Source organism: Hippoglossus hippoglossus, chromosome 22, assembly GCF_009819705.1.
Source record: "Hippoglossus hippoglossus isolate fHipHip1 chromosome 22, fHipHip1.pri, whole genome shotgun sequence".
Classification (NCBI taxonomy): Eukaryota; Metazoa; Chordata; class Actinopteri; order Pleuronectiformes; family Pleuronectidae; genus Hippoglossus; species Hippoglossus hippoglossus.
The window spans coordinates 15,098,359-15,119,252 of NC_047172.1; the positions used below are offsets into that span (position 1 = coordinate 15,098,359).

The following is a 20,894-nucleotide window of genomic DNA, read 5'->3' on the forward strand; positions in this document are numbered from 1 at the left end:
TCACTCTCCGTTATCGTGCAAATGTTGTTAGGAGATGTTGTTGAAACGCTCTGAACACATAAATGCAAAACATTTAGTTTTTCCACATTCCATCTTCAGAGCACAAGAACATTCAAAGTCAGAAGAGCGACTTCACAGCTCGGGAAACGGGACGAGGACTATGTGAATGCACAGTTAATGTCCGGCTCTCGTTCAGTCGGTGGAAGCATCACTGCAAAACATAAACCTGGCGACTAAACCAAGGCTGGACCACCTCATCCTCCCGTTAGACCTCGTCTCTGTTTCCTTAGGACACATGCTTTAACACCTCTGGACATCAGGTCAAATTAGCACTAATTGTGTGAGGGTGACGCTCGGGTGCTGCATTGTACTTAAAGCAAAGGCGGGGGGGGGGGGGCCATCAAAGAGGAGAGTAGCTGACGCCTCGGCCCTGCGCCTCAATTTATGACGTTTCCTCTGACCTGAGGCCTCGTGTTGTGTTGTGTGTGTCTGTGTGCCGGGGCTGAGGGGTGGGAGGGCATTCCACCGAGGGACGGCAGACCCTCCTGGCGGCCGGCTGGCTTTACTAGCAAGTGGACGGGAGCTCGTGGCCGTTAAAGGCTGCGCGTTATGCGAGAACTGATAAACACTGTAATGACACGCAGCCCAAAGGTCAGGAGAGCTGCTCGTGCGGAGACATCAGCGGGGCTGCGCGGGCCTCAGGCAACGAGAGGAGCTGCAGTTACTGTCCAGGCGAACGCCACGGACAGTTTGGGTCGCCATTTTAAGCATCACGCCGGCTCCTCACACTCTGCAGTCGTCGTTCAGCGAATCGGAGCTCAGCCTTGAGGTGAAATCCGCCGCCGTCTGAGCCGAGCCTCCGTCTCAGGAGTTAATGTTCTCCCCTCGTCCTGCCGTGGATCCATGTGCTCTCTCTTAATTGTTTACTAGGTAATCATGTCCCACATTACTCCCAGCTGACTGTGCTTATCTACAATTAACTTTATTTTAAATACTGTTTGCACACTCATAAAAGCCAAGTGTTTTTAAAGGCTGCCTCATTATCTCATCAACCCACTGTCATTCTCCACTGCCTCTCACATATGGGGCTTTCACTGACCGCAATCTCCTGAGCGTGTGTGTGTGTGTGTGGCTCTAAAAGGCTCCATGACAGGGTGCCCCAGGGAGATACTTAAATGTCTTGCTCTTATAAACAACCGCACAAGGACACAGTGATGAGAGGCTACCGACTTTATATTGTTTTCACAAGTACAACTTTCCAGAGCTTTCAGTTTGCACTTCAAGTTTTTAAGGGCCTGCAAATATCACGTGCTTGAGGGTTGTTGTTTTTTTTTTTTCCTCCGTAGGTTGAAGGAAGCTCAAGAAAACATCAAGAAGATCACAGCAGAGAAGAGAGTGGAAACCAAGAAGATTAATGCCAACAGTCTGGTAAGAGCTCGCTCACATGCGGCAGAGAAATTCCTGAACGGTGCTCTTGCCGGTGAAATCAATACACTGAATGTTTGTGTTGCTCTCGCCAACAGAAAGATAGGCTGCGGCAGAAGGAAGCCAGCGTGTCCTCCACCTGAATTGACGTGCGGTGGAGGGGAAATCAAGCGGTGGGTGGTAAGAGAGATGGACAAAAAGCGTGCGGGCCTCATCCCTCTTCAATCAGCCACCTGCCTCACCAACACCGGACCGCCCTCTGTGCCCCCCGAACTCACAATAAAACCTCACTGGACTCCCACTTCTACTCCCACGGCCGTATCTCCGCGCTATTAACACCCCCAGCCGTCCCCACCCACCCACATGTCGAAAGAAAAAAACTCCTGCGCCGGGGGATGCATGGCTGACACAGCCGAAGTGATGAGAGTCTTAAAGGCCAAAGGTTGACCTCATTCATCCAGCGTGGCGTGCCCTCTGAGAGCCCGGCTTGTGAAGGGTCTCAGCGGGTCAGCGGGATTCACAACAGTGCCAGCTGACACGAGATTCCTTCTGCGTCTGCAGAGGCTGAGGATCCCTTCTTCTCAGAGCCGCCGACCGTTACCTGAGAGAGAGACATGTGTTGAAAACGCTCCAACATATTCAAAGTGTTAGGACGTTGTTGCTGCTGATTTCTGCTCGGAGGGAAAAAATCCCTGTTGACACAACAGATCTCTCTCTCTCTCTCGGAGCAGTGAGAAAGCCGCGGCTCCCAGTGTCCTCTGCTGTGGCCAATAGCTGCTCATTCACCATGGCTCATTAAAACTATTGTAAATATGTCATGTTATAGAATCGGCAGGGACTGTGCAGCTTTGAGGATGATAAATAATATGGGCTGGGCCTCGTGAGCAGATGAAGATACGGTGTGTATGAACGTGTGTGTGTGTGTGTGTGTGTTTGGGGGGGGGGTGTACAAAATCAGTTTTACTATGTTGTGTGTTTTCACTGCACCAGACACACCCCCCTTGTGTGACAGCCAGTGAAGAGCGGAACAAGCGACCCTTCAAACACACACACACACACTCAAACACACACACTTGGCCGTGCACCCAGTCATACCATTAATTAAAATGTATTTAAAGCAAACTTTTTAAATCCCTCATGGAGAGCTGTACGTCACATTGTGCCCAGCACAGGTTTATGCACTTTCCCCGCTTGCAGTAACTCTATGATGTCGCTCACACTCCACATGCTAAGCTAACTGCGTGCATTCTTGTTTTCAGATGCCCTGCACTGTTTCGCACCTCTTTCCCTATGCAAGCGTTGGGTTCCCTCTTAGAGAGTTTCATGGATTTCACCCCTCCAGGATGAAATCCCACCTATGTTGTCCTTTTTTAAGATAAGTGATTTAAGCTGAATGTTTTATTTTCACAAATGTAAGATGTGAACACGCTCCCGTGTCATTCAAGAAAAGTATATTTATGTAAGGAGAGATTTATTTTATGCCAAAAAAACACCGACCTTTGTTCCCTGCGAGGTCGTGTTTTTATGAGTTAGTTGAATCGACTGAGATGCTTCCTGATAACGTGGGTCACTGTATCTTCACATGGAGATATCGTGCCCACAGTGTATCCGGATTGATGTGTGGAAAATAAGCGATTTCCACAGAATGAAAACAGTTTCAGGGAAAGAAGAGGGTTTTGGTATTGAGATCATTTAAGCATATCACCTGAAGCCATGCCAGTTGTTATACCTCAGACAGACTACAGTTATCCAGATATCAATAAACTGCACCTTGAATTACATTTATTTTTATCCTCCAAAGTCTTTCATGTGTGCCATTTATTTTGTATGAAGATGGAGATATTTAATAACTGCTGTGTTTAACTTTAGAGGAGTTTGAAAAACAAAAAAAAAACCAGATCTGAGAACAGACCAAGGAATTGTTGTAGCCTCTACTGTGTGTACGTCAGTCGCTGCGACCTTCAGTAGCTCTCATCTAGGTGCTCTGTAATTTTATGGAATTGTTTTAAATTTCAAGAATAAACTACTGGAATGCCGAAAGAACCGTGACTCATTTTGGATGACGACCTGCACTTTGAAATTCTGTATGTGTTAAATCCGTTTCCCCTAAACGCTCGGCGGTCTGCGCTCCCATTAGAAAATGTGATATTTATGTGACTCTACAAAAAGAATTTAATGATTCACGATTCAGCGTGGGCCGTTCAATGAACACTAAGACCAACGTCACTCAAACCTCTTTTTTAGATGTTAAAACTTATTCCTGGAAAACTGTTTTTGAGATACAGTGATTGGATTTATTAACATGAAGAGTTTATTGTGCTATCGGAAATGTACGATTTTAGAAACATGAAGTTTAATCGGATGGACATTATAACAATGATTGGACCTGTTTCACTAAAATAACAGTTATTCTGTTCCTTCCAATTATTCAAACACGAAAATAAACAAAGGTTTTGGCCAAGATCATTATAAGGGTGATATTTAGTTTGGATGGCTGAAGAATAATGTCTTTTCTCATTTTAAAAAAATTCTCACCAGAAAATGCTTTAATGCTCAATTGTGAAACACTGGTTTGGTCCGATTTTGGTAACTTCCCCCTTTTCCAGCCCTTCATCCAAATAGAACTTAATGAAAGTTTTGATTTCTAGGGAAAGTTGGAGGAGCTCGTTTTCTCATCAAACCTAAATTAAAACCTGAATCCCATTGAGGGTGAAATTTCTCACGACTTGTGTGAATGTCTCACATTTTATTTGACACATCTTCCTTCACAAATAGCTTTAAAGTTACCAACAATATGCAACAATATTCCAACATCCTTTTATTTTATGTTTCCATTGATAATTTAATCAAATGAATAAACAAACCGATTACATGGACTTTTCATTTTACAACTATTTTATCTCTATATTTTACAAACCATCACTGTACATTGTCTGTTAAGAAGCTCATGTTACTACACTTGTGTGGACACCCAACTTACAGAAACTGAAAATAATTATCAAATAAAAAAGAATTTACTTAAGGACAGAAATCATTCCAACCCAAGGATTCTTGGAATATCGAAATGAAGTCACATCTTCCATTTACAAATCTCGCCACTCATCCATCAAATCCCACACAGTGGAAACCTCCAGTTTTGCAAACATATAAAAACACATAAGAATAGAGGGATTGAGCAGGAGTGTGTATCCTGGTTCAGGGGGTGTGTGGAACAGTGATTTGTTAAATAAGCCGGGGATGTGCTGTCCTACTGAGGTGAGGAAGCCGTGCGTAAAAACGTGCCCATTCCAAGTTCCCGTGCAGTGATACTTGTTTTCAAACTTGTGAGGAGTAAAAAAAAAAAGTTCTTTTCAGTTCAACGTCGGTTCATGAGTTGCTCCATGTTTGTTCACACGTTGTGCAAGAAGACACTCGTGGTACATGTAGGCAACCTTTAAGTAAATGTGGAGCAAATCCCCAGATGGAGACCGGCACGTGCTCTTGGCTGTGTGACAGCCTCTCTTTTTCTATACCAACAATCCTGTCCGCGAAGAATAAGAATATGAAACACACACACACACACTCACACACACGCACCACCTCTCAGTGTGTGTTTTAGTCCAGGTCTATGGATATGCAGCGGCACTGTTTGACGCGCTGGATGCGTTTCTTCTTGGTGGGTGGCTGCTGGTCCGGACAGTTCAAAGTAAACGTCATGGTGGTAAAACGCTTGGGTTTGCAGAAAGAGCAGGACTGGAAGGCTCCCTCCTCCCTGCGGATGTGCCTGGGGATGTAGAAGGAGTTGCACTGTCCGTAGCAGAAGCGGTTGATGATGGTGCGGCTGACGCAGCCCTCCTCGTGGATGGTCTGTTTGAGCGGCTGCGTCTTGCACCAGTCCCGTTTCAAATACTGGCGCTCCGTGATGTGCAGAGCTTCCTGGCTGGACTCCAGCACCTCGTCAGCCGGCGAGGACGAGCCCTGCCTCTGCCGGGACCCGGAGCCCGCCTGCGGAGTCTGCGGTTGCTGCTCCGATTCGTTTGGGTTGCTTTTGTCAGGATGAGGAATGGCGCCTTGTGAACCCCGATTTCTTTTCGAGTCCACGGGAGAGGAGAGCAGCCCGATGATGAAAACCATACTGCAAAAGATACGCGTCGAGTTGGCCATCCTTGGGGAGAAGGAGAAAATAATTCATCACCAACACCGTTTCAACTCTGGGCGCGTTACGCACAGCTGTCAAAGCTTTTACGGTGCGTAAAAACGCACAGATCGTGCTCGCTTTCCTTTTTCCCCTTTCTTTCTTTTCTTTGAACCCACATGCAAACCAAAGCTGACGTGGAAGAACAAAATCACTGTGAAATTGAAGAACCCGAGTCTAAATATCTGAGTGAGAAATGGGAACATATAATTACAATATAACCTATAATTTATCCATTACGCAAATGCTCCATTCTTTAGCTCTACGCGTCACAGGCTCACCAGTGGATGAGAAGCTTGGTCGTTTTATAATTCACACAATCAATAAACTTAAATAAAGTTGACGCAGTAAGTGATGGAGTTATTGTTGGATCAGAAGCGGCTCAGACTCACTCACCTGCTGGAGCCTCCGCTGCAACAAGCGCACTGCTGAGATCCTGTCAGTCCTGCGAGGCACCTTCCGAGGTGAGAGGCACCTACTGCTGTCGACTGTACACTGGCGGGACTGTGGATGGGTGGGAGACCAACCGCTCCATAGACAGGGGCCAGGAGGTGGTGGTGGTGAAGTGGGGTGGGGGGGTTAATACAAATTGCTCCAGCGCCGGACTGTCTCCCTTTTAAATGTCTGCCAGCTGAGATGTGCACAACAGCTCCCTCCACATTATTGGCTGAGCGCGATGGAGAGAAAATCAAAACTATCCGCCCCCACAACACTTCCCTGAACCCACTTCACGAAAACAGCCCAGGAGAGGAGGAGGAGGAGGAGGAATAGGAGGAGGAAGAAGAGGAGGACAGGCCTGAAGTTTACGCGCACATGGAAAAAGTTGTTCTAAAAAGCTTTTTCTTTTTAAAGCAGAATGAACATCATGACAGTTTAATGTCACGTATCAAACTAATTTAAAAGCGCACTGAGGAGTTCACAATCCTCGAGTAAAACATATGGACAGACATGTGAATCTAGGAGTGAACTCAAACCCATCAGCTCACCTGTGGCTCCTCTGCAGCCCCTGGATTTACTGTCCCGGTGAAGTCATAGTCAGCTGAGACGTTACTGAGCCATCGGCACTAATTTCTCTGAAACGCTGTAGATCTCTTTTCTTATCGTCTGATTCAACCATTGAGGCCTGTGCGCGTCACGAGCCCGACCAGAAATCTAGACGTTTGTTTGGATGATGAAGAAGAGTGGACGACAACAATCAGATTAGATGCAGCAGCAGCGCAGTGGGAGACATCCAGTGCTTTTTAAAGAGGTTTGTACTCTGCCAGCTCTCAGATTTCTCAGAAAATTATATAAATGAGAGACAATCAAAGTGAATATCATTTATTAGACCTTTGTACAATTGAATAAACACAAACAATACTACTTAAAGGCACCGCGTCAGTTGATTAATTGTAATATGTCCGTTCTAGTTGGTTAACATGAGTTGATTAATGAATCAGCATTAAAAGAGAGTAATTCAGAGGTTGTTAAAATTCTCTCAACCGGATAATTATCCAGTTTCTGTTACAAATCTCTTCATCACTTATTTTTCTTTATAACCCACAATCTGCAGTTTTAATTCAACCTTTCAAAAAAACGAAATTCCATCCAGATATTCTGTTAAAGCTGATGTTCGACTTTAGAAACTAAATAACATTGAACTTATCACTTAACTTAATTATCACTTTAGTGTCCTGCAGGGGGGGCGAACAGCAGCTTAGGGGGTTTTCACAAACAAACACCAATGGCTTCATGTCTTCTAACGGATTTATAAAACATTAAATACGTTACTAACCATAAAAACATCTGTCACATTTTATAAACCCGTTATATTGCTGCCATGTTAGAATGAGGTGTTGAAACACATATTTGAAACAATGTTTATGATATTCTGGGAAATAAAACTCAATTACCCAAAGTGCTGTTCGTTCAGGGATGAATTATTGATCCCAATGGTGCGTTTAGCTGGACTTGACCTGCAGTCTTACAATTTTCATCCTGGTCCAATTTAATCCTACACATGTAGTGTAGTATTCAAGGATGATCCATCGCAGTCTCAAAAGAAAAGAAAATCTTAAAACTTCTTTAAAAGGTAAATAGAAGTTTAAAGATGGCTGACACACTGTACTGAGCCTTTTTACAAGTAACTAGCAGTTTAAATTTCACTGAAAGAGAAGTACAGAGAAAAATAAATGTTTGTTTTATAAAGAAATCTGCAGAGATGTAAATTAAATATTTTCAAAACGCACCTGAACCAATTTTATTCAAAATGTGGCAAACAACCAGCCAGGAAGTAGATTGTAGTTGCTACGAGTCAGCCTTTAAAAATATAAATCCTCCCAGGACCTCTGCTGACGTACGAACAAGTGTCTCACTGAACGTTTCAGTCTGATCCAGTCTAATGGTAGGACGCCCTCTTGTGGCTCAAACGCGCTCCAACTCCCCAAACCAGAATAAACGAACCAAACAAAGTTCCATGTTGTTTGTCTTTATTGTTTTGAAACAGTTCATGTGGCAAAACACTTCCCTGTCTGATGGTTCTGAAATCGATGGACTGCGATCGACTGATGATTTGATCAATACTGCCTGGCTTTTCTTTTCTCTTTTATACAAATCTAACAAAAAGGTGCTTTTTTTTTTTCCTTCTTTGTTCATGAGAAAAATAGTAAGACAATGTTCTGTAATAAAAAATAAAAAACAGCGTCACCCTCAGTAAACATCTACCAAAAGGATTAGATACATAATGCATAAATAAAAGTTTAAGACTTGATCAAAACTTTTCCAGTCACACCCTCAATCACACCATGTCACATAATTTGGCCTAAACTCTACTCAGCGCTACTAAACATATAATCTTGTGGGCTGATATGTGTCGATGTTTAGTTTCTAAACAAATAAGGCGTAAGAACATCTCCCAATGACACAAACTGCACCTACCGTAGCTAGAAAATAAATTAAAACCCTGAACATATGGATATTATAAGCAGGAATGTTCAATGTCATGTAGATTTACCACAGACCTGCATAGTAAGAGGAAACAGTAAAGGGTAAAAAGAGGAGCTATAAATCTACAGGCCTGGTGGCAGACAGCAGTCGTGCCTGGTTCAGAGGATTCCTCGGTGAACCTCTGTAATGGTTCATTTCCTTCTCTACGACCTGCAGCACCAGAGGCTTCTGAGCTCCCGACGACTCCGCCACAGAAGAGTCCACTCTGGTCTTTGGTTGGACCTTGTTGGTCACATCGCCTAACGCACACAGTCTGGGTTTACGGGCCAGGGTGCTTGGCTTTTTGGGTGGCACTGGAGGGGGTTTCTTTATGGGACACCTGCTGTTGGACTGTCCCGCTGGGGGCTCATCCCGGTGAGGCCGAAGCTGTGGGTGAGGGGAGAGGCCGCTCTCCAAGCTCACTGCCTTGACCACAGGGCCGCTCAGGCTGCTCCTGGTGGGCCTCCTGCTCTCCCCCAGGAGGGAGTTGATCCTGCGGACCGCCTGGCGCACGGGGGTGCGCTGGAACTTGAGAGGCGACCTGATGTGCTGGCCCTTGGGGCCTCTGGGAGAATGAAGGGTGAGCTTGTTGAAGTGTAGAATGTGTTCGGCCACGCGCCGCTTCTCCGTCTCCAGGCTGTGTGGTGAGAGCGGTGGCTGGTTCTGGACTTTGGTACCGATCCCTGGGGAAAATTCATCTTTTTCTTGTACCGTGCTGACCTTTGTACCGACTCTAGGAGGCGTACCAAGCTCATGGTGGAGTTCAAACCCCTTTTTATATGGAGTGGATTGCAGCCCGGAGGTGACACCCAGTTTGAAGTGAGCGGGGCTCTGCATGTCCAGCGCGTCGATCAACCTGCTGCAGTTCACCTGCTCTTCCTCACTTTCACTGTCGCCCACCATGGAGCCATTAGGACTGACAGGAGCGACATAAGTTCCACCTTTATCAGCCTTCAGTGCTGGACTACAGTATACACCAGATTCAAATAATACACTGTCAATATGCAGAGGAGAGAGAGCAGCTATTTCAATCTGGCCAAAGGTAATGTTCTGATCATTAGCCAGGAACTTCTGCTTGGATGGGAAGGTGAAGGTGTCCACAGACAGAACTCTATTTGTAGGGGTCTCTGGTGGACGGACTGGGACGCTGTCTGATGGTTGTGTCACATTTGCTCCGGCAGAGCTGCAGGAGCCACGTACGACAGCCTGGAGGTCACTGCCCGACTCTGTGAAGGCCTTCTTGATTTTCAGCAGGGTGGGGCCGGTTTGGCTCTGGGCTTCAGTGATGGAGCTCTCTCTATCAAGGCTCTCGGCGCTGGAGGCACAGCACAGCTTCATGGGAAGGCTGCTCACGGCCGGGGGCTTGGATGCCACGATGGCCGGCTCAGACACGTAGGTGTTCCTTAGGTTCATGGGCGTATCTGTGAACGACCTTCCGCTGAAGGCCTGGGCTCCTACTGGGGTCTCCACACTCCATGAGGTCTGGAGGGGGTTGCATTGGGGGGTCAGCAGGTTGTCTTCAGACTTACTGATATACTTCGTGCCTATGGAAATAAGTGGGATAACAGCAAGTATTACAATTTGAAAGAGTAATTATACTTTGAAACATTACAATGGAATATTTCAAGGTTGGAATAATTGGATTTCTTTAGCAGATACTCACTCTTGCATTCTTTTCTTCTGGGCAGAACTGATGGACTGAACTCTGTCTCTTTGGGGAAAAGGAAACTGGTGGTGCTCTCCTGTGTGGCAAGGCGCCAGCCAATGGACTCAGATCCCTTCATCACAATCATGGAGGGAGAAATGAAAGATGAAAGAAGGTTGGAGGATTTAGATTATTATTTGGTTAAAAAGGACCCTGCAGATGTTACCCAGTGTGTAACTATTAATATGTTAATGTCATGATAATTGTGGTTAGTTCTTCAGAGGATGATTCAAAATCACTCAGAAGAAACAAGTTACTGATTTGTTTAACAACTTTTATTAAGGCAAGAATATACATATGTAGTATATAAGTAAAGAGCATTAGAAATCACCTTAAACCATTAACAGTTCACCCAATGAACCTAAAACAGGTTACAATATTGTCTCTGTATATACTTTAGTATATACTCACATTAGGGCTGGGCGAAGTGTCCAAAAATAAAAAATAGTCTCCCAATATATATATATTGGGATAATTATCACATAATTATTTCTTTTAAGATTAAAGACTGATTTTTGCTCCAGAGTGAGGTTGTTTAAAATTCTTCTTTTCAAGCAGAGAATGACAATCTGAGGTAGATCAATTATGGGTTATAGCCATTAAATGTATTTAAAGATGGATGCACGACTGCTCCTCAAGTGAAGAAGTGTCTTGATCACCACCTGGTGGCTGGCTGCAGTACAGGTCGTAAATCCCACTGCCTCCATATTAATGGAGGGACATGGATCCAGCCAAAAAGTTAAATAAGGTGAAACGTCACGGTTGACAGCAGACTCGTCATTGGTTGAGAGTGTATATGAGCTTCTACCATGAATCCACCCCTGTATCTGGGATAGTTTAGCTTCTTTTCTGAACAGTGGGAGGATGTGGAGACGTGTCGTCCATCTTTATATACAATCTGGTTATATCTCCTCACAGAGCTTGTACAATGCAAAAGCATTAAAATCGATATATATTGGACTTTTGTAATTTTGCTATTGATGATTGACAATCATCAATATATTTCGATTGCCCAGCCCTAACTCACATGCTTCCACTCAAGTGATTTAACATATTAAAATCACTGGTAATGGGAAATATTCCACAGATTTGTACCACAAGTATAAACATGTTATTTTCTAATGTTACACATGTCAAGTTTATGAAAAAACGGATTTGTTTTAAAAACATGCATATATTAGTTTAAATGTGTTAGCTACTAAAAGTAAACATGGCTGACACAATAAGAAAGTGCTTCTGTGCACCATTTAACCCAACATCAAACCCCAAGTGCAAACATAGTATTAAATCCTAATAAACATTATTAGCGGAAATGCCTGAGTGCACTTCATTAACATCTTTCACCACCTGTGACCCTGAGAAATGCAATGTGAAGTCTAACTGGTTACCACACTTACAGCCTCTTTGCTGCTCCTGCCCAGGCTGAAACGCAAACGCAGAGACTTGCGTGGTGCCTCTTTTTTGTTGACTTTAGGAGAAAAGCAGCCGGCCCGTCCAGATTCAACTCTGAAAAGGATATGAAGTCAAATATCAGTAAGATAAGTCAAGAATACCCATTTGCACTATAAGAGTAATTTCGATGTAACAGAATTAGTATCAAATCTTCGTATGAGACAACAACAAAAAAAGGAGCGTACCTGTTGACAGCATGTCTGTTGCTAAGTCGTCGACTCTTCCTCCTCACAGAGGTCACTGAATGTCTTCTGGACCTCCCGGCTGGGGAAGGGGCGTTTTGGGAAGAGTCCAAGACCCCAGAGGCACTATACGCTAGAAAATATACACAAGAAAAACATGTTAACGTAACCACCCACAGGGCAAATTTCAGAGGAGTTGGTGCCCATTTTATCAATAATTCATCAGTACCTGATCCAGGAGTGGAGAGGCCGCTGAACAGTGTATTAGGAAGTAAATCTATCCCCAGGCTCTTTTTGACGGATCTACGTTTCTTGTTTGAGAATCCAAACGAGTGGCCAGATTCCGAGGGAAGTTTCCGCTTGGACGATGGGGTTGCAATCACAGGAGTTGCCGAGGAAAAGACTGGCAAAATAAAAATCACAAAACATTTTCAGTCTCCAAATGTGATGGATTAGTTTTTTTACATTTAAAAAAACAACAGCTGATTCTGAGCCAAAGCACTGAGAGCAAATAGCAGATTCATGCAAGTGACAGAACAACAAAGACGACAGGAGCCAGAGCAGACAAGCATGATTTTTATATTATTTAGATGACACCTCATTCATTATCCAGGCAGCTGCTAATCCATAACAGCTTATGCATTTTAGAAGCTGAATCGTGTGATGAAATGCAGAGTTCGATTTTGTTTGAACAGGAAGCGGATTGTTTTGAAATGCAGGCATCTTTCAATCATCAAGCCACATGACAAGCGTCGGTTATCTCATCTGATTACAGTACATACCAAGACTGTCTGACTGGTTGGCATGTGTGGGTGTTCTATTAGTTTTTATCTTATTCAGTGCACCATTGACCATATCTGAAATGTGACAGAAACCAAATAACTTTATCATTTATGCCTAAAGCTGCTTAAAAATTACACAAATCATTCAAATGTTCTACAATACTGCCTCAATAGATAAAGGACTGTTTTGAACTTTCACTGGACGTAAAGTAAAACTGCTGAAGGCAGGACTTCTTGTCTCCTGGAAAGGAAGTTGCCTATTATAACTTTCTCAGGGAAATATAATCTCTGATGGTGTAAATTTACCTCCGAAGCTGCGTCTCTGTCTCCTTTTCATCCCTGAGTTCAAGTCCAGCTCCTCGAGTTCATTAAAGGTCGGGGACAGCACCGCCGCCTCACACCCCATCGTGGCTGGAACCTTTGCCAGAAGGAACTGAGGCAACACACCTGTCACGCACAAACACAGAAACGTTTGAGTGCTTTAAAGCAACAGAGAAACACAGAGAAAGTGCAGTTGATATGCTTTTAAGTTTACCAAAACGGAGGGAGTTCTCTATGAAGCACTGGACTACAGCTGCCTGGAGCCTGAGGCGCTTCTCAGTGTGGGCGTTCATCTTCTCTGTACCGTCTCCAGCGTGAAGGAGGTTAGGGGCCAGTATTACAGACAAGTTACTGCTGTCCATCTTATTCTCTGCACTCCTGTGATTGAGCAAGGGAAAAACTAAATATAAATATGTGTCTGAATCACATTTTAAAGGCTTTAAATTGTTAAATGTAACAATAAAGTAATCAAACTAAAAGGTAGTTACGGCACCTCTGAGACACATTATGGAGGAAGTCAAAAAAGTGACGCAGGACAGAGAGGTTTCGGTCGGGCAGCACACAGGACAGCAGCATGGTGGCAGAGGTCCTGTCCTCCTCGGTGGGCAGCTGCTGGGCCTTGAGGAAGGCCTCCTGCAGCTCTGCGGGCAGCAAAGGCTCCGGTAGCTCCCTGAAGAATTGCTTGACCAGACCAGCGACGTCACAGGGAAGTGCGGTGGACAGGCACTCCTCGCCCGCATCCAGTTTTGCCTGGACACAAAAACACAGCTCTGTTGTTTAGACGGTTCTCAGGGTCAAGGTCCCTGAATGAATGCAAGGTCGAACTAAGCCATCACTCACCCTGAGTGCTTTGAGGCGAATGACAGAGCCCGATTTTCGGAACAGACCCTCTGTGTCGACATGTGCCAGCAGATTCATACACGAATCAACCAGAAAGCTGGGGAGGAAAAGAAATGTCAGGACAAATTGTACAAAATGGGACCAGGATCAATGTCCCAGCTGAAATTAAATAAGCAAATAAGCACCAACCTTGGCACGCTCCCACTTTCCATATTGTAGTATGGTAAGATTTCCAGGGATACACCGAAAACCTTTGTCTGGAGGAACAATCGAAACAGTAAAAACTTAAGATTAGAGTCGTTGTTTCTGATCAATGTTAGGATTTAAACAGAAACATTAAACTTATTTTAATCAGGCTACTGTTGATTAATAACCAGTGGCCTCACAAACCCTTTCTGTATCTATCGAGGTCAAAATCTTGGAAGAATCTCTTGATTTTTTCTCTCAACCGTTTTGATCAAAATACCAAGTTCTCCGTGTCCTGACAGGAGTTTCACAGCTCAAGCTTCTACCTCTGATAGGTTTGATGGCTGACTGCCAAACATTCCTGTGTTCATGGCAAAAGCTGCAGCAACTTTATGTTGCCTGTTGACCTGAACGATCTGGATCCATCCATTGTTCCACCCTCGTTCACCACAGCAGAATTACTTCATTCAAGTTCTCGATTCCTTTACGCAACCAAGCTAAAGTTTGGGGGAGTTTGACCTCACATCTTAGGGAAGAATCCAGACAATGTAATTAAATAACGTATTTAGTTATGCTATATCTCAGACTCATCGGTCATATCATTCATTAAAAAGAATAATAAATACATTTTACTTTATCACTTTACAAGCCTGCAGAGATTAAAGACACATGGAGACATTTGTTCAAGTGTTTCTAAAAAAGAAGATACGTTTTAGTGCCATCTCAGTTGAGGCCATGATGATCACAATTTTGAGTCAGTTAATCAAAACATAAAAGTATGTATACACTTCCTCAACAGTGGTATGAAAGGTGGAAACACTGCTCCAAACATGTGACCTGCACTTGTCCACCCTGGAAGCTTGACAAAAGAACTTTTGCGGTTATGCACGACTACAGCTGCACAAGAAGTAAAGTTAAGAACCGCATCTGCATCCTCTGTACAACAGGAAATTTGGGTGAAGTAATGTCCATTGTTTGTTTGGAAAGTCACCAAGTCTCTTGCAACAAACCTCGTGACTCCTATGGACCAATTACAGATGCAGTGCACAAGAAGAAAGAGGTTAAATTCCTGTAAATCCACTATAGGATCCTGTAGAGATTAAACTGCAGGGCCACTCCTACATCACAAGTTTCTGTTGGCGAAAATGTGTCATAGGGATTTAGGAGAAGTATGCATGTCCCTGTGGCTTGTTGGCCTCGGCCTTCTACTGCCACTAATGAAATGTATGGGGTGAGAACAGCAGGACAAAGCGTCAGCAGAGACGGACATGGGTGCGAACAAATGGGTCTCATCCGTGGAGACAGGCTTTCAGTGATATGCTAATTTGATTCAACAGATTCAACAATAGTGTGTCTGAATCTGAAGCTGATACTTATCTGATTTTAAGAAAACACACGCTCAGGACCAAAGTTTGTGAGTCACTGCACATAAAGCACTAGTGTCTGATGGTATACATCTGTAATGGCTCGCCTGTGTACTCACCGAGCTGCTGGCTGCGGTCTTACAGCTGGACGCTTTGTTTTTGTTCCAGTTCTTTGTCTTGACGCCGTACGCGGTGCGGAGGTGCTGCACGGCCAACAGGCGCATCACGTTCCTCTCCACGACTTTCATCGTTCACCTCGGCTTCGCGTTTTCTAAATCAGAACTTCCGTCCACTCGTCTTAATCCAGCGAGCCTCTCTTAACTTGATCACTTTCCCCCGGACGCTAACTCATCCTCCCGTGGATCTGAGCGGATCACAAGAAGCGTCACACACACACGCGGAGGTTTTAACTACAAACCTCCACGACGAAGTTACTCGGTCTAAGTGAGACTGTGTTATAGCGTCTATTTAATCGCTGCCTTCATGCTTCGGTTGCAATGCAGTTAGCTAGCTAAATTGAACACGCTAGGCTTTACATTACCGTTTGCTAGCTGGGTTAGCAGTGCGCGTTAGCTTATTAACGAGCGTCAGTCGGAATAAAACAAACAACCCCGCCTCGCTGAGTCACACAACTTTAACGTTACTGCTCACCTCTCCTCAGACGCGCGGGTTCTAAGTGGTTGTGTAGCTGGCTAACTGCATCGCGCTGCGGCTCGGTCGCAGCTCGGTTGTGAATCGGACTGTTTCCGCACAGTATTCAAACAGCGGCGCTCCCCGCTCTCCGCGCGCTGATTGGCTGGAAGCGAATAACATCCTCCGGGGCGTGTGTTTTGATAATTGGTGCAGCCTCGCCGGGCGGGGCGGTGTCTATCGCTCCCGATTAGGGTTTAAAGCGGACGGTGAGTGAAACCGGTCGACTCCTTAGCTTGAAACGATCGCCCATTTGAAATGGAGAGTGTGGACATTGACACAATTGTGCAACTTTAGAGTCACGACCATGTTTTTAAATGACTATGAAACAGGAACACAAGGGTTTGATGTTTTTTTCATTAAATATTAGGAGAGAATGTGAAAGAACACATTAACAACACTCTGACAATTAATCATATCCTCTATCATGAGACACATTAAACAGTTACTTCAACCAAAATGTATTATTTTAGGTATATCACCATCCGAACCCAGATTATAAATAAACAGATACATGACACTTAGAAATTGCTGAAATGGAACAGATTAGAAGGAAGTGGTTAAAACCTTCTTTCAATAGCTGGACGTCAAATCTGAATCGTATTATAGAAATGTGAATGATTAACTCCCAGAATCAGAAATCAAGTATTATCAATTACAGTTTGAACACCCGCCCCCTTTTCCCTTTCATTCATGTTTTTACAATTCAAAACAGTACAGGAGATACTCTCACAAGGGCTTATCTTTATTACAACAGAACATACACATATATATATATACAGGAGACAACAACAACGTACAAATGCATGGACAAGAGGAGTTTGGTTGTGTGTTTAGAAGCACTTCCTGTGGACAATGGAGGGGCCTGCCTCATCGTACTCCTGCTTGCTGATCCACATCTGCTGGAAGGTGGACAGGGAAGCCAGGATGGAGCCGCCGATCCAGACGGAGTATTTCCTCTCAGGTGGAGCAATGATCTAGGCAGGTAACAGACACCATGTAAGTTTCTCTGAGTGCTCATTCACTTAGTAAGTCCACTTCATGATGAATAACATGTTGTTTTTTCTCACCTTGATCTTCATTGTGCTGGGGGCCAGGGCTGTAATCTCCTTCTGCATACGGTCAGCAATACCAGGGTACATGGTGGTACCACCAGACAGCACGTTGTTGGCGTACAGGTCCTTACGGATGTCAATGTCACACTTCATGATGCTGTTGTAGGCGGTCTCATGGATACCGGCAGACTCCATACCTGGTGGACGACAAGCAAAACCAATGAGCTTTGTCACAGATGCAGAATATACTGCATGTCAGAATCAATATAAGTCAAATGTAAGCAATGACTCACCAATGAATGAGGGCTGGAAGAGGGTCTCTGGGCAACGGAAACGCTCGTTACCGATGGTGATGACCTGACCGTCGGGGAGCTCGTAGCTCTTCTCCAGGGAGGAGGAGGAAGCAGCGGTGGCCATCTCATTCTCAAAGTCAAGGGCCACGTAACACAGCTTCTCCTTGATGTCACGCACGATCTCACGCTCAGCTGAGGGGCGGAATGTTCACATGTTGAGAAACAACTCTCGACACCTCTCATATACACGTTAAACGAAATAACCATGATGGCGCAGACCTACCAGTTGTGACAAAGGAGTAGCCACGCTCAGTCAGGATCTTCATCAGGTAGTCGGTCAGGTCGCGACCGGCCAGATCCAGACGCATGATGGCGTGGGGCAGAGCATAACCCTCATAGATGGGGACATTGTGGGTCACACCATCACCGGAGTCCAGCACAATACCTTTAACAAGCAGCAGAGGAGCAGAGTTAGAGAGCTAAGCTTGCCAAGGTGAGGACAGGCAGCTAAACACTAGTCTTTTTCAACTATGTATCACATCATAAACTATATAATGCTGCTGAGATCAAGGGGCATACATCCCTGATGGAGAGGGATTAACACCTCCTTTCAGAATAGGATGTATCCAGATGATAGACATAACTGATCACAGACAGAAGTTGGGTGCATGTGAAAAAGCTGCAGTGTACTGACCGGTGGTACGACCGGAGGCGTACAGGGACAGCACAGCCTGGATGGCCACATACATGGCGGGAACGTTGAAGGTCTCAAACATGATCTGCAAGAAAGCGCCAGCAGAGCGTCAAGGGTTTGTCTCAACTCCAGAACAAATATGTGAAAACAACAGAGAACAGAGCAGAGACTCCGGTGTACCTGGGTCATCTTCTCCCTGTTGGCTTTGGGGTTCAGGGGGGCCTCAGTGAGCAGGGTGGGGTGCTCCTCGGGGGCCACACGCAGCTCATTGTAAAAGGTGTGGTGCCAGATCTGACAAAGAGAAACAGCTGATGTCAGGACTGAGCGTCTCGACTGAATAAACGACTAGGTCATTAAATGAAGCGCCAAATCTAAAAATAAAGCAGCCTTTACGGCAGGGGCGGCTGTGAATTCCCAAGAACGCGACACTTCAGCTGCCATGAATGTTGTAAATGAGCGCCACTGTCAACACACACCTTCTCCATATCATCCCAGTTGGTGATGATGCCATGCTCGATGGGGTACTTGAGGGTCAGGATACCCCTCTTGCTCTGGGCTTCGTCACCAACATAGCTGTCCTTCTGACCCATACCCACCATCACACCCTGGGGAAAGGAAGCATGAGAGAAACATAAGTTATAAGAGGCTACTTTCAAATATTACTCATAACCCAGAATCAGATTTCGTGGGGCAGATTGAAGCGTACCTGGTGGCGGGGCCTTCCAACGATGGAGGGGAAGACAGCACGGGGAGCGTCATCTCCGGCAAATCCAGCCTTGACCAAGCCAGAGCCGTTGTCGCACACAAGGGCGGTGGTCTCTTCGTCGTCACACATGATTGGGCTTTACTGGAGTGGTCTGAAAATTTGAGGGACAGGTGGAAACACAAGGAGTGAAGGTTCAGGCCGGGTGTTAGGAGCAGGAGCAGCTGTCTAAACTACACCCATCATAGAATACATAGCACGAAGGCCTGTTATAATTGAACACTTTATCAGCGGAGCAGCTGATGATGTGATGATGTGATGATGTGAATACAACTGCTATATCTGGAAAAAGTTAGCGACATAATCAGCCAATCACTTATGTGATTATTATAAGTATTAGGGGTAATCCACAGCGACTTTGATGGCCGGCCAGCACGCCTTTGAAACACTAACACAGCCCACCTCAATGGGTGTTATCTATCGCGAGCTAATTAGACGTGCATTTGGCTGCTATTTTTGGTGCTGACCTCTACAACTACTGATACCATATCTCCACACTGTGATTGTTCCTGGGACATCTCAGAGCTGCTGAGGTAGCACCAAAAAGGGGAATAACAGAGAGAGAGAAAAAGAGACCTGTGATCTATTTTTAAAACTCAGCAACCCCCACTTTGATGGGTGAAAGAACTGACACATGGATCTCCTGCTATTTCAGGTCTAAGGGGGGGTTGTCAGTGATCCACGGCAGGAGCACCCATCTGTCAGCACACTGACACGTTTGTTTTACACCGCGGCTCATGCATCTCAGCTGCCCACTTAAACTTCATTCATTGGTGCATACGAGAATATGGCAAACTTCTCCAGTGCTTCTGAGCACTATAATGATGTGTTTGAGACGGAGGCAGATCTGTCTATGTTCTTCCACAGAAACCGCACATACAGTGGTGTGTATTTGTCACAGAAAATCACATCATCTAACGACCGCAGTGTTCATTTCAGCATCACTATAATAATCAAAGCAGAAACTCAGCTAAACCAAACTTTAGCTGAAGTTGAATCATCCATTCATTCATCCAAGTATCATCAGCTCAAAGTACAACTGCATGAGACCAATCGCACAAATGACACAGTCACACACAGTGCCACAAGTTGTGAAGTGTACTCACCAAGGTGCACTGCTTAGAGGGATGCTTCCACTGGGACAAAGTCTGAGGGTGAGGAGGGTCCCTTAAATAAGACCCAGACTAGGCCCGGGGACCAGGGGCGGGGCCAGGGGGGGTTCACACAAGTCCAAATAAGAGCTGCCGGCAAAAATCAACAAGCCAGAGGAACGTGTGTTTCACATACATGGAGGGGACTTGTGTACAATGAAGTCACTTGAAGTGAAATGAAGTCACAGCCTCAGTGAAATATTGGCCAGGGATGAGAACAATAAACTCAGAAAACACTATGATGGAACATTATAGGTGCAAGTCCTAACAAAAAAAGATGTAGATATCTTTCAGATTATTAATTGTTTAATTTAATCTTGCAAAATCACATTTACATGAATGCAACTTTGGAAAACAGCCAGAGAGTCTGAGGCATTTTTTTTTTATAGATTATATGATATTTGTGAGCTTTATAAAGTATGGAACTCCATGCATTAAAATAAATAAAATAAAGCACACTTAGATCTGTTTAAGTATATTTTCTCTTTGGCCTTTATATTGTGTGTTAGATTCAAACAGTGTCAATATCATGCAATAACTGTATCAAATATATGTATCAATACTGCAATTTTCGCTCCCGCTTAGCCTAATATGACTCTACACAGGGCAGGGACACATATGTCATAGCTCAGAGTCATAACCACCCAGAAGGCCCTCTATGATGACCCAGTCAGGACAGCATCACTGGTGTCTTGTTAAGGAGATGAAAACATAGTATATGTGTGTGAACTAGGCTGGTGGTATGCAAACTGAGCCTCCTCAGCGTGGGGAACAGCTGATGGTAATGCCAGAAGGACCCTGTGTCTGATCTGGCTGTCTGAGTGGCCTGTCGGCGTCGGTGCTGCGTCCTGAT

At 44.8% G+C, this 20,894-nt stretch overlaps 4 protein-coding genes across 7 annotated transcripts in view; 1 reads left to right on the top strand and 3 right to left on the bottom strand.

Moving 5' to 3' along the window:
• LOC117756576 (formin-like) overlaps positions 1-3,468 on the top strand; it is a 56,055-nt gene extending 52,587 nt beyond the window's left edge. For 2 of the 3 annotated variants that reach the window (XM_034577117.1, XM_034577116.1), the window contains 2 exons: positions 1,347-1,428; positions 1,524-3,468. In XM_034577117.1, coding sequence (XP_034433008.1) covers positions 1,347-1,428; positions 1,524-1,568 — 127 coding nt within the window. In that variant the 3' untranslated portion in view covers positions 1,569-3,468. Of the gene's footprint in view, positions 1-1,346; positions 1,429-1,523 lie in introns of those variants that run through there. The other variant, XR_004612821.1, reaches the window with a different exon arrangement.
• A 694-nt stretch (positions 3,469-4,162) lies between these two features.
• On the bottom strand, positions 4,163-6,414 carry grem1b (gremlin 1b). The gene is made up of 2 exons (XM_034577118.1): positions 5,996-6,414; positions 4,163-5,569 (listed from the first exon to the last, which is right to left on the bottom strand). The coding sequence occupies exon 2, from the start codon at positions 5,566-5,568 to the stop codon at positions 5,020-5,022; it is 549 nt and encodes a 182-aa protein (XP_034433009.1). The 5' UTR covers position 5,569; positions 5,996-6,414; the 3' UTR covers positions 4,163-5,019.
• A 1,636-nt stretch (positions 6,415-8,050) lies between these two features.
• arhgap11a (Rho GTPase activating protein 11A) lies at positions 8,051-16,166 on the bottom strand. 2 transcript variants are annotated; one of them, XM_034577119.1, is made up of 12 exons: positions 15,515-16,166; positions 14,035-14,102; positions 13,846-13,942; positions 13,499-13,755; positions 13,220-13,383; positions 12,991-13,131; positions 12,685-12,759; positions 12,132-12,305; positions 11,906-12,035; positions 11,666-11,774; positions 10,227-10,341; positions 8,051-10,107 (listed from the first exon to the last, which is right to left on the bottom strand). In XM_034577119.1, the coding sequence occupies exons 1-12, from the start codon at positions 15,641-15,643 to the stop codon at positions 8,639-8,641; spliced, it is 2,928 nt and encodes a 975-aa protein (XP_034433010.1). In that variant the 5' UTR covers positions 15,644-16,166; the 3' UTR covers positions 8,051-8,638. The 2 variants fall into 2 exon arrangements, with proteins under 2 accessions (XP_034433010.1, XP_034433011.1); XM_034577120.1 differs by lacking the exon at positions 12,685-12,759.
• Positions 16,167-16,809: 643 nt separating this feature from the next.
• LOC117756580 (actin, alpha cardiac muscle-like) lies at positions 16,810-20,126 on the bottom strand. Its single transcript, XM_034577122.1, has 9 exons — positions 19,997-20,126; positions 18,834-18,984; positions 18,604-18,732; positions 18,308-18,418; positions 18,128-18,212; positions 17,717-17,878; positions 17,434-17,625; positions 17,156-17,337; positions 16,810-17,062 (listed from the first exon to the last, which is right to left on the bottom strand). The coding sequence occupies exons 2-9, from the start codon at positions 18,960-18,962 to the stop codon at positions 16,919-16,921; spliced, it is 1,134 nt and encodes a 377-aa protein (XP_034433013.1). The 5' UTR covers positions 18,963-18,984; positions 19,997-20,126; the 3' UTR covers positions 16,810-16,918.
• Positions 20,127-20,894: the final 768 nt, after the last annotated feature.

Excerpts from the sequence above, each read along its gene's own strand:
- arhgap11a (XM_034577119.1), bottom strand. The coding sequence starts at position 15,643 with ATGAAAGTCGTGGAGAGGAACGTGATGCGCCTGTTGGCCGTGCAGCAC. Across the intron at positions 14,103-15,514 it reads AGACCGCAGCCAGCAGCTCG|ACAAAGGTTTTCGGTGTATC; the intron begins GTGAGTACACAG and ends TTGTTCCTCCAG. Across the intron at positions 11,775-11,905 it reads AACAGACATGCTGTCAACAG|AGTTGAATCTGGACGGGCCG; the intron begins GTACGCTCCTTT and ends TATCCTTTTCAG.
- grem1b (XM_034577118.1), bottom strand. The coding sequence starts at position 5,568 with ATGGCCAACTCGACGCGTATCTTTTGCAGTATGGTTTTCATCATCGGG.
- LOC117756580 (XM_034577122.1), bottom strand. The coding sequence starts at position 18,962 with ATGTGTGACGACGAAGAGACCACCGCCCTTGTGTGCGACAACGGCTCT. Across the intron at positions 17,879-18,127 it reads CGCCTCCGGTCGTACCACCG|GTATTGTGCTGGACTCCGGT; the intron begins GTCAGTACACTG and ends TGCTTGTTAAAG. Across the intron at positions 17,063-17,155 it reads CCAGCACAATGAAGATCAAG|ATCATTGCTCCACCTGAGAG; the intron begins GTGAGAAAAAAC and ends TTACCTGCCTAG.